The 11656-nt window shown below is 47.8% G+C and overlaps 1 protein-coding gene across 1 annotated transcript; it reads right to left on the bottom strand.

Annotated features, from left to right (window-relative positions):
* Positions 1–3237: 3237 nt before the first annotated feature.
* Positions 3238–11415, bottom strand: LOC144173092 (uncharacterized). The gene is made up of 3 exons (XM_077701605.1): positions 11177–11415; positions 8729–8870; positions 3238–3469 (listed from the first exon to the last, which is right to left on the bottom strand). The coding sequence occupies exons 1-3, from the start codon at positions 11329–11331 to the stop codon at positions 3431–3433; spliced, it is 336 nt and encodes a 111-aa protein (XP_077557731.1). The 5' UTR covers positions 11332–11415; the 3' UTR covers positions 3238–3430.
* Positions 11416–11656: the final 241 nt, after the last annotated feature.

The following is an 11656-nucleotide window of genomic DNA, read 5'->3' as shown; positions in this document are numbered from 1 at the left end:
TTCTGTTCTCGATGTCTTTCTTAGAACTAACGAGAAAAAAGATAGTTACAAAATTAGTCACCATGCTACAGGTTGGTTCGTTTTCATCTCCCCCCCCCCTTCGTTGCACCCCAGCATGTCTAAGGTTTTTAGCCCACACTCCTTTACCTTTCTATCTTTAGGCATAAAAAACAGCAAGATCAAAATAGTAAACACCAAATAAATAGAGAAATCGTGAAGGTCTACTCAATAGACCGCCATCACCAGATTACCTGGAAATAAAAACGTAAAATTGAAAAATTGAGAACGGGCAAACAAAATCTAATATGGCCGGTGTGGTTGGCTGAACAAAGCCCACACACACACAAAAAAAGATACGCTGTCTGGTCTGGCGTTTTCCTCCTACACCACCAAGGAAATGTTAGGTTGGTGAATCGAAGGAGGGGCATAATAGTGTTGACGGAAAAATAAAAAAAATATACGAAATGTTGTTTTTTTGTTTGAGCATGATTAATGAAAAACGTAAATTGTGACGGCATGGGCAATCGTCCAGTTGTCCAAGGTTACGAGTTTCCCTAGTGCGAGATGGCATATAACGACTTGTCCTACTTGACGAGTTCACCTATGACGAGTTAGCTATGACGGGTTCACTTGTGGAGAGTTCTCCTAGACTCCACCCCCTCCCTTGGGACCTCAGTTTCAATGTCGGAACCCCCTCCCCCCCCCCCCCCTCCTGTTCCATTCATATAGCACTAATCTTTCCGAAGTTCTTGGTGCGATATTTCTCCATATGCAAACATTCTAACCACATGGTCCGAGTAGGAATCGTGTGCAAACCACGTGACTTGGGAAATTGGGGGAGGACAAGACTTTGGATCACGTAATGATAAATCATGGCGCAAGGGATATATTTGGCAACGCCAACCTAAATACACCAATACGCATCTAAGGAATATTGCGCACGGGGTTAGGGTTGACCCATTCCTGTCGACCCACCCCCGTTGATTTATTCCTGCAAGATCGGCGATAGACGCGTCGGGAGGAACTGCGTGCGCACTCTATCTTCGAACAGTACGGCATCCCGAGACACTGCGGTGCGCCAGCCCTATTGATAGCCAGTGACCCTTCGAATGACCTCACAGCTAGCTTAACTCCCCCGACAGCAACGCACCCGTGCCTCGTGCGCACTAATGCGGTAGTTACGGGGACAAAAGGTACTTATGTGCACCTTTTGTCCCCGTACCATTAGTCTTTCTTTGTGAAAATAAAGATTTTCTGTAATAGAAAAAAATGTATACTGATACGGCGGTTCCACAAGGGACCTGCAGCGCCGCTGGGGCTTAACCTTTCCTGGCCTCTCCAGACAAACGATGAAAAGTACAAAGCATTCATGCCGGTTGAGCTTACGGGGCGTTCGACGGGTATTCACCCGTCGAACGCCCCGTAAGCTCAACCGGCATGAAAGCGGGCACAAGCTGCGGCCGGCTGCTTGGTTACTCTTCTGCCTTTGACTTTCGATGAAGCACGTTCCGCTGAAGGGCGCGGGCAATTTGGACAGCTTGTAGGAAGTTAAAAACACAGTAGCGACTTGTGGATTTTTGTACTCGAGCCTTGTCATCAAAAACGGCCAAGTCCTAGAAGTGTAACGTTTGCAGGAGGGACGTCGTTCCTGCCGTTCCCTCATAAATCTACCGTTACAGTTCCACCGACCCTTAGTGGAACGGTGGCGTTCCTTTGTTCCTCCAAAAAGGAACTAGTTTCAGGAACGCCGTTCCGTACAAGACTGGTGTGACTGGCCCCATCCTCCGCAAAATTAGGACTGAACAACGCTGCCACTCACGTGAACTGAGTTCATCCCAGTTTTGAAGTGAAATGGTTCCTTTTTGACTCAGATTCGCTAATTTTTTCTTCGTGTCTCGTAAGTCCCTAAAGCGTACTCCGGAGCTCGAATGCGTACTGAAGAATGTGTTACCCGGTTCATATTGTAGGGCAGTATTGAATGCGGGCTGTAAAAATACGGTTGCTGGATTTATATTCCAATACACGTATAGATATTCTAAATGCTCGAATACTTTATTCTTTTACATTGGGGCGTAAACGCTGCGAATTTTCTTGCGCGCATCGGCTGCTCAATATTCAGGAATAAATATACAGCGTGAAATATTCATATGCTCGAATATATTGTGTTTCTTGCAAAACATTAGGGCTGATAAGGTAAAAATATTCTAGTTCGTTTTGGCTGCTCAACGTGCTCCTTCCCAAACCCTAATTTTGCTTCAGTGCCCTGAACTTCAGTTTTGCCAGTTAAGGTAATACGAAAATCGCATACACCGGTTCCACCATAAGATAAGGATGCCTAACCACTTTCAAAACAAGAGTAATGCGGTCAACGCGACAGCCTGTCGTTCTCAGGTGGTCATTAACTGAGAAGAGCGCGATGCGTGACCTTTCGCCACCCACAGGCTGTGCTCTTCATTGAAACCTGCTGCCGTGTCGAGGGACTTGACTCTTCCTTGGATGTGTGAGGGTATTTCTTTGGCGCATGCCATGGCGCTAATAAAACTTTTTTCTTCGGTTAGAAACCTAACTACCCTGCCATTAACAAACGAACGCGTGTGTCACGCGATATTCGTATATAATTTTGAACCTAAAGTTCACCCGGGCTCTCAATGGCGGCTTCTGCAGTACGGCGTCATCCACTGCCAACGACACACCAAAAAATCCTGTGGGTATGCCTAGCCTAACTTCAGTTTAGTGAACAACGAAATTAACGTCGCATAAAAGTGGCGAGTATGTGTTATGACCCCACGACTTGCGTACTGTCAGAATGGTACGCGCTGTCCTCTGCACAGATGCAGAGCTGTTTTCCCAGTGCAACAAAGTTCCGCACGTGTGTGCACACCTTTGTACACGCCAAATTAAATCAAGTCAAACCAAACGTTTATTTGGGGCATAGATACATGTGCCCATGAGGCAAGGCAGGAGGAGATTCAAACGTCTCCTGATGGGGCCAACGCCTCGCGTTCACACATAGGACAGCGGTGTAAAAATAAATGTAACTTGGTCCGTCGGCAGCATGGCTTGCTCATTAGAGCGCACTGTTTCGTAGCGACGCACTCTGGAGCGCAGCGCATTCCTGAGGAGGGTGGAGCCGCACGGGTTCATAAAGGACGCTTTATTTCACGCGTGCAGGCGATTGAGACAGCAACGAAAAAGTCAAATTATGATACTTTCGTGTAGCCAAATTTATTCGTCATACAAATTAGGTTAATGTCTAAAGAAAGAAAGGCGCTCGAGGCGAAAACTAGGTGACAGAAAAAAAAAATTAGCAAGAGGCTAAGAACCAACAAGACCAGTGGTCGCGGGATATTTGCGTGGCTACCGTGTTGACACAGAAGGTCGCCAACCAGGTGAAGTCGGGACGCCCCACAGAACATCAGTACTGCGGAAACTACTTGAGGAATGCCTGGACGACTCCATTAGTCGCCTCCTGGAAGGGAGATAAGAAAAAAATAAGAAGCCATACCACTCTGTGAATGTCGATGACGAGCGAAGCTATACGAAATACACATCCGAAGAGTACTTAGGGAATCAACGCGTATTTATTTTTCTCGTCATTTGGTAATGATTGTGGCTGTGAGTTGTAGATTTAGAAATACAACTTCAAATGATTAGATCTATTACAATAGTACACAATCATAGGGTTCTCTATTTCCCTCCCGTAGAATCCCACGCATTTAGAGTAGACGAGAATTTCACAAATTTGCAACTTCCCTGCGGACTGCGTAACAACGATAGGAAAATGAAATTTGCCGTGAAGATGCAGCCGTCTTAGCTGCCAATGGTTGTATAAGTTTTTTGGCGAAATTGCTGATAAAACAAGAGTTACAGCTGTTTTATGCGCAGCTTTCTGCTTAAAGCTGGCTGTGCCACAAGGCATTCTTGCACTCACCGAACGAAAATGCACAGAAACATGTTCTAGGACGGTCCCGAACTCGGGCCATTTGATTATGTTAGTGCAGTGGCAATATTGAGGGAAAAGCTTTGTGGACGCGTTCAAGTCGCGTGCAGCGCTCGATCCCAAGTCTAGCTCTCCCTTTGTGAGGGAAACGAAGATGCCAGTCTGTGCAATTACTGTGGGGTCGTCAACGAAATCACAGGCCGTCTGAAGCATGATACCTAACCCTGAAGCTGTTTACAGTCCCGAAGAATCGAAGACGTCAAACGCGTCTAATGACTCCTTCTTCCTGATGAACCAGAAACATAGACGGGTCGCTAGCCCTAGCTTCTCTGATAGAACAACAGATCGGTTCACTCAATTTGTACAGCGGCAGTCCAGTCTTCTAGTGGCATGCGCTTCAGAATACCACGCGCTTTGGGAAATTATTCCCAATGCGAAAAACAGGAGGCACTGTCGAATCGCAGTACCATCTGTACATGCGTTTTCCAGCTAAAGCTCCAATGACATTGCAGTAAAACGTAATCAAATTCAAGACCTTTCCTCCGCACACGCAAGGCGTAAGAAGTTCAGGCGCACCCGTACACGTCGCTCATAAAGGTAACCAGATAAAGTTACTTTGTACTGGCCCCAGACAACTCAGTACGTTTGTCATTACCGAGATTAAATATCACGACGGAAGACACTGGCAACAGATGCTGTTTGGGTATCCAGCGTCAAGCGTTTCTGAAAATCTGGAAGTAGCGGTCTTTCAACGTGGAATTAGGTGACGCGTCTTAGTCTGCCCGCAAAGACGTCTGCGGTGATGCTTGAGAGAAGTCCCACGAAAGCGCACGTGGGCGCACTCGAGGACCATTCTACATAGGCAGGGTTCGAAACGTGCAGACTTTTCGTGGAGAACAGAGAACGGAAGATCAAAAAAGTTTAAAATGGCAGGCTGTGTTAAACGCCCGCCAGTGTGTCGTCTGCTGCAGTTGTAAGCTTTATCCATGGCCGGATGCACCACAGAAAGGCATAGAGAAAGTACAATTTAGGCTAGTGTGGTAAACTTAACACCAAAAAATTGTTTTCTGTTTCGTTCCCCCACCTGTACTGTCGTGTTTGGCCAGAACATGCATGGCGAATGGTTTCTGACTTGCGATACCTCTAGGCCTGAACAATGTTTAAGACGAGGTTATGTAAGTTGAGTTCCCCAGGTTCCTGTCCAAAAAGTAACAAAATGTCCCTGCTCATTTCTCGATTTCAAAAATCAATAAAATTTGTTTTTGTTCGCTTTGTGAAAAAGCAAGTGAGTTACCGAATGCCGGTGACGCGTTACGGCAGGTGTCCTGCGGCCAACTTCATGGATAATCCTGTCTGAAGTAGATAAAATGTTTTACGACCTTAATAGGAATTGCCAGGGACCGATTGGGAGCTCCGCACGGTTGCGCTATCCGAAAAGCATGAGTTAGTTTACGTTAAAACAAATGTATATAAAAGTGGAAAGTCGAAGGTATCTCCACCAGATCGTCTGAAGAAAATCGTGTACAAGAAGTTGCCCGTTTAAGCGGGATTCACACGACGGAGAACCCCTCTCTTTTTGCCCCGCGGGAGCCGCTCACGTGACCGGTTTTAGGCTCCGCCCCTCGGTGGGGATCGCCCGCGGATGCTCCCGGAAAGAAAATGCCGCCGCATGTTTTCGCTCGGCGGCGGCGGCCCTCAGTTTTTGGCACATAGGGCGAGGCTCGCGCGGAGGAAGCGAGCCTCGCCCTCGCTTCCTCCGCGCTGTCGTCTGCTAGTCACTCCGCGCAGCTCCGCACGTGTAGATGCGCCACCAAGACGGAAAATCCGGTCACGTGGTGTTGACGTCACATATCCGTCCGCCTCCGTGAGAGGGTTTCTCCGTCGTGTGAATCCCGCTTTAGGGTTCGCGGGCATCTTCGCCCCAGTCACGTATCGCAGCCTTTCCCACCCCACCCGCTTCTGAAGCTATTCTCCGCTTCAAATGTGCCTTCTCGACCAAAGGGCGCAAAACAAAAAAAAATGGCCTCGTATCTGCTCGCTTCGCTGCAAATGTCGAAAGACGATAGTCTTCTGTCGCCCCTACTACAAAAGTTCGCGCATATTTTCATCGCCTTTTCTTGGCATGTCCTGGCGTCTACACTTGACTTTTCATGACCACTGCCGTGGTAGCTGAAGGGCAGCAAACCGCGGGATCCGGCTCAATCCTTTCCAGCGCTCTGCTGAACATACTCCGAGTTGCGCCTTTGATTTCCATTCGCCGCTCACGACCCTATTCGCTGATCGCCGTCACGTGCACAAAAAGCATCCACGCACCGCAGAGAAGCCGGCGATGCGGCTGCAACGCCGCTGCTGCCCTCTGCTGTCGGCGTCTTTCGTACATTTTGCGCCGCTGACATGTCGCATTCGTAGTTCGTAGCCCGAGAGCGACAAGCTGCAACACGCTAGTACATGAAGAGTATCTTTTTTGCACAACTTCAGTCCGCGGTCAAGCCGACAGCCCTGAAGGCCTAGAATTTGTTTTGGTCTTCCATTTTCGCGGTTGTCGGTTATTAGCAGCTGACTGTTCCTTTTGTTCGAATGCTTAAATGAGAAGCTGACGCCTAGCTCTATTTTGCACAGCCATATCTTCCCTATATTCGGATATGCGTTATAGGAAAACTGCACTCAAGAGGAGAGGAGGAGGATGGGGAGGAGGGGAAAACTTTGTTTAACAATTAAATCGATCTGGTTAGTGGGCCGGGTCCTCAGTCCAGGACAAGAGTGTAAAAGTAATTTTCTTCAAATCATAGAACGCCATCCCGAGTAGAATAGGATTTGTTCTTCGCGCCTGGAAGGGTTGAAACACGCCGTGTGGCAAGAGAGAGACCTGCAATTTTTGAATACCCTTAAACACTGCATGCTTCGCCCCTCCCCAGGCTAACCAGATCGATTTAATTGTTAACCAAAGTTTTCCCCTCCTCCCCTTTCCTCCTCCTCCTCTTGAGTGCAGTTTTCCTATAACGCATATCCGAATATCGGGAAGATATGGCTGCGCAAAATGTTCCGAAATGTCCCTCCAGGTCTTAACAAACATATATGTGTTCCTATAAATTTAACGAAGACGTGACTCGTTTTGCTCAATAAACCTCCATACTGGTTAGATGCCTGGTCACATCACTTCACGTTGTCAAGGCATGAAAGTTTGCCGACATGCACTATAGACTGCAAAAACTGTAGGTTGAGTTCCAAATAACCCAGTGTGTATATACGCGCGTGCTGATTCTATACCAGACATCTAACCAGTATGGAGGTTTATTGAGCAAAACGAGTCACGTCTTCGTTAAATTTATAGTAACACATATATGTTTGTTAAGACCTGGAGGGACATTTCGGAACATTTTGCACAGCCATATCTTCCCGATATTCGGATATGCGTTATAGGAAAACACCCCTAATAATAAAGCAAAGCCCGCGTTACAAAAAAAAAAAAAAAAAAAAGCAGCGACGTCGGGGCGCGCTCACGCTCCCCTCGCGCGGTGCGCACGACTCCTTCAAGCCCGACGGTTGGCTTTCCCACGCTGCTTTGGATGCTCGGCGGTCAAGATGGCGGACCTATGCGCAACTCTGCTCCCGTAGTAGAGTGAACTAGAATTCCTTCTAGTACACTCTACCCGTAGGGAGCATATACAGGAACTCTAACTCCTGCGACACTGGAAACGCCATCTGGCAGTGGCCCTGGAAAACACACGCCCTTACGCACCTAGGCCCACTGCCAGGTGGCGGCACCGTATAGTAGCTAATATTTCATTTCCCATCGCAGCAAAGAAAGACTAGCGTCTTTAAAATGAAGCATTCATGTATTTTGTAAATAAGGGAATACTGCAAATATCATTTATGTATTGGTGATGTGGCACAGATATGTGTTGTTTTGTTGACACGCATTAACACTGCCAGGAGATCTAGATGCTTAGAAATAGCTTCGGCTATATAAACGGCGAGTTCACCTGCCGTAACTTTGGCCGGGTGGCTGAATTGAGGTACAGACAGACAGACCAAAATTTCCGCCTACCCCAAAAAAAGACTGTCGTCCTTAAAACCTCTCTGTAAATAGCTCGCTCGCCACGTCATTTAACAACTTTAGCCTACCACCATTTGCGAACGGTCAGATTAGCAAGCCACTCCTTTTTCAGCAATGCCACCGACCAAACATATAGCAGAAACCGCATTATGTGCGGATTTGGGCAGCCTACATGAACCTCGCCCTGGCCGAGCTGAACGATGACGTCAGGATAACAGCGCTACTTGACCAACTTCACGACGGATGAAAACTTTCCGCACGTCCACGTGACTCGCACCCTATGGGCCAATCATGTGATAGCTTTCACGTCCTTTTCCAGCAAAAGCTCCTTAAGCGCACAAACGTAAGAAAAAGTAGCCCTTTCGTCGCATTAGCTGCATTAGCGCGAAAAGGTAGGGATCCAGGAACGCGTTGATGCCTTGAAGGGGCTAGCGGACACGCACGGCACGCTTTTTTCACTCTTGTGGCTATCTGCCGAACTATTTTGCTGGATTTTCCAATTTCTTGATGGGTGGGGAAAATGGGGCACGTGAGGCTTAAAACACGGTGCCGACGAGAAATCCTCCGCCTACTGTCCTCGTAGATGGATCGTTAATGACAATTACGCTTTGCACCCATCTCATTGTCCATATAACTTACAGTTTCATAGATATTGCCACTTGCACTGCGGGAGAAGCAGGTAGGCTCATTCCTGCTTCTGCTACCAGCCCGTAAATATGAGATGTACCTACCGGTCCGGACGTGGTGGCCGAGAGCCGCTGTCTGTGCCGCGTGTACTCCACTACGCGTTCACACACAGTAGCGTTGTCGCTGCTTTCGCTCAGTCGTGGAACAACCTGGCGAAGGGGCGCCCAGGAATCTCTCAGCCGAGCCCTGCAAAGCCCGGTCGTACGCTGCTCACTGACGCTGACATCATGCGAAACTATGCACACGCTCCAAAATCAAGACCGCATGCCCGATAACCAAGTCAGCGTCTGTAATTCAGCACATCAGGCAGGCCGTCATCAAGAAATCATCATCATCATCATCATCATCTGCCTGGTTGTGTCTACTGCACAACGAAGCCTACCGAGTGCACGACGAAGCACGACAAAGCACGACGAAGCTACCGAGTGCTACCTGAGTGTGCCTTTTGCCTCCAGATTTTACTACGGTACAACTCTCCGTCGAGTGATTGGCCTCACCTGTCCCCCACGCGCGTGATGTCCGCTCATTTCCATTTCCTTCGCTTAATTTATTTCGATTGTCATCCACACAAGTCCGTTCCCCAATCCCCGAAGCTGTTTCCTTACACCTAAATGAGACCACTACCATATTTCTTTCCACAGCCCGTTGGGCAGTGGCGGAGCCAGAAATATTTTTCGAGGGTTGTAATACCCCGTCGGTAAAAAAGTTTGAAAAATATAGTCTGCGAACAGACAATCTATTATTGTGCTCTCTTATCTTATTCTTGTTCTAACTTTTAAATTTATATGTGAAGTGCGTAAAAAGCATGGGCGGAAAAAGGCCGAGAGGGCGTAGTGGAACGCGCCACTTATACAATTTCGCGTTGTGTTCTCACACAGAAACACACCTTCTGGCTATGACTTCGCAGTTGGGCTATGTGAGGCTGCTTTTCAAACCACAAGTTTATGGCCTATACGTCATTACGTGAAGAACACGTTGGTTGTATATCAGGTTTTTTGGTGAAAGAGGAAGTTTACTATTCAGGATATCATAATTTTCATCGAATGCAGACCAACCTATAGTGTCACTAGATGAGGCTACAGAGTTTCGGCACTTTTCTCTCTTTTTGTTCCGTGCCGCCGCAATGATCATTGGCCAGTTCGCATCCCATGACATTTCTTTACACTGCGACGGTTGACGAGTGCCGCCATTTCGTGGTTTATGCGTTTTATACCCCTGCCACACGGCAAATTTAATGTCATTCCCATCAAATGTCATTTGTTCCACTTATTGCCATTTCCTTGACGCGCTGCTACACGGCCAAAATATAATGCAATTTGCAAATGATGTGATGCGAAACAACTTGCGTGGAAAAAATATTTTAGTGAGCGCTTCAATATTTGCGAAAACTGGGCGAAAAGAGCTTAAAAAGCTTTAGCGCCCTTTGGAATACACTTTAACAATGCACTTTTTGAATGCACTTTAAGCTTGCGCCCATCACACAGGCTGAGGGTGGCCCGGTAGCGAGACTAGCAGTGTTCTTTTTTATGCTCTATTCGGCGTGTTTCATGACTAAATACATGACTGAAAATGATACGCATGTATAAATATTATATTTGCTACTGACGCTGTAGTTTTATATTTTGGTAAGCATTCGACCGAGTCTGTCGTGTCGAGATAGTACATTTGCCGGGAGAACACAGTCAAATGGATTCCGCATGCTCATTCGGTCCCTAATGTCATTCTGATCTAATGTCATTACATTTTCTCGCGTGGCAGCCAACGAATGTCATCTTGACCGGAAGACATTCGATAGGAATAATATTATATTTCCCGCGCGGCATGGGTATCAGTCGGTAAACTCTGTTAGGCTTGCGTATCCTTCCTGCTCTGTGGCTGTGCGCGATTGAAGTCTTTCAGAACGCGAAGAAAAGACTAGCAGAGTTTCAGCAGCAGAAGTGTGTCTGAAGGCGCCGTTTTGCACCATCTTCGGCATTGTTGTAAACAAACGACCCGTTCGAAGTTAGCGGCCTGGCCGTAGATGCGGCAATGTCGCAACACTGATAAACGTCCGAACGGCCGCCGTTGATGTCTTCCGTGCCTCGGTGGTGGTATAACTATTACACCTTGTCTAGTGGCACTATGCCATCCCATACTTACTCTCCGGGTAATTTCCTTTCCGTGATTGGTATCCGCATGACTTCCCCAGGTAGACGTAATCGCTCGCTTTTTCAAAGATTTCGGTTTGAAGGCATGTTTCTTGCCCAGCTTATTGAACATAGCCTTTGATTTCTCGGTGTTTATTTTTAACGCTGCAACCAAACTTTTCCAGCACAATTAACAAAGCATGCCCTGCAATTTTAGGCTGGTTTGACGGAATAGGACAATACCATCTGCAAACCTTGGGTGGCCCAGATATTACCAATTTATTCGTATCCCTATTTTCGTACCAAGAAAAAACAACACCATCAAAAGTCCCACGCGTGCCTTCGGCGACGCAAAGAACAGCGTACCTTCGCACACGCTCGTTCTGAACGTGGGCGTGACGAGGGTTTTGAAGGCCGTTGAAGGACGCCCCGTCCTCCTTGTCCCAGACGTGCACCGAACAGCCAACAGCGGCACCCGCACCGTTACCGGCCACTGCGGCGCCAAGGTCCCCACGAGTCATGTCGATGTCCTGCGACGTGGCCGCGCCACTGTTCGGACCCGGGCCACAGCAGCATGCCTGTATCGGGAAGCTCGGCTGTTGGTAGGCCTGCACACGAGCGTGTTGCAGCATGAGCGGGGTCTTTCCATCTAATCTTGTCCCAGTTTAACCTGCGTGAAGATCGTAGCAGTTCCACCTACTTGCTGGCCTTTGTCAGAACTCGGCCCCAAAATGGCAGCGTGTCCCAGTCAATTTACATCAGTAGCATGCAAACCTGAACAGCCGACCCAACAAAGCCTAATAAAATGGCAGAATAATTTGCTGTTACTACGCATCTCCGCTTCTG

The sequence above is a fragment of the Haemaphysalis longicornis genome, unplaced genomic scaffold (assembly GCF_048455015.1).
Source record: "Haemaphysalis longicornis isolate Haplotype H1 unplaced genomic scaffold, Haemaphysalis longicornis Haplotype H1 scaffold_29, whole genome shotgun sequence".
In the NCBI taxonomy this organism is placed as follows: domain Eukaryota; kingdom Metazoa; phylum Arthropoda; class Arachnida; order Ixodida; family Ixodidae; genus Haemaphysalis; species Haemaphysalis longicornis.
The sequence above is the reverse complement of the archived record's forward strand: the minus strand, read 5'-3'. Positions and strand labels throughout refer to the sequence as shown.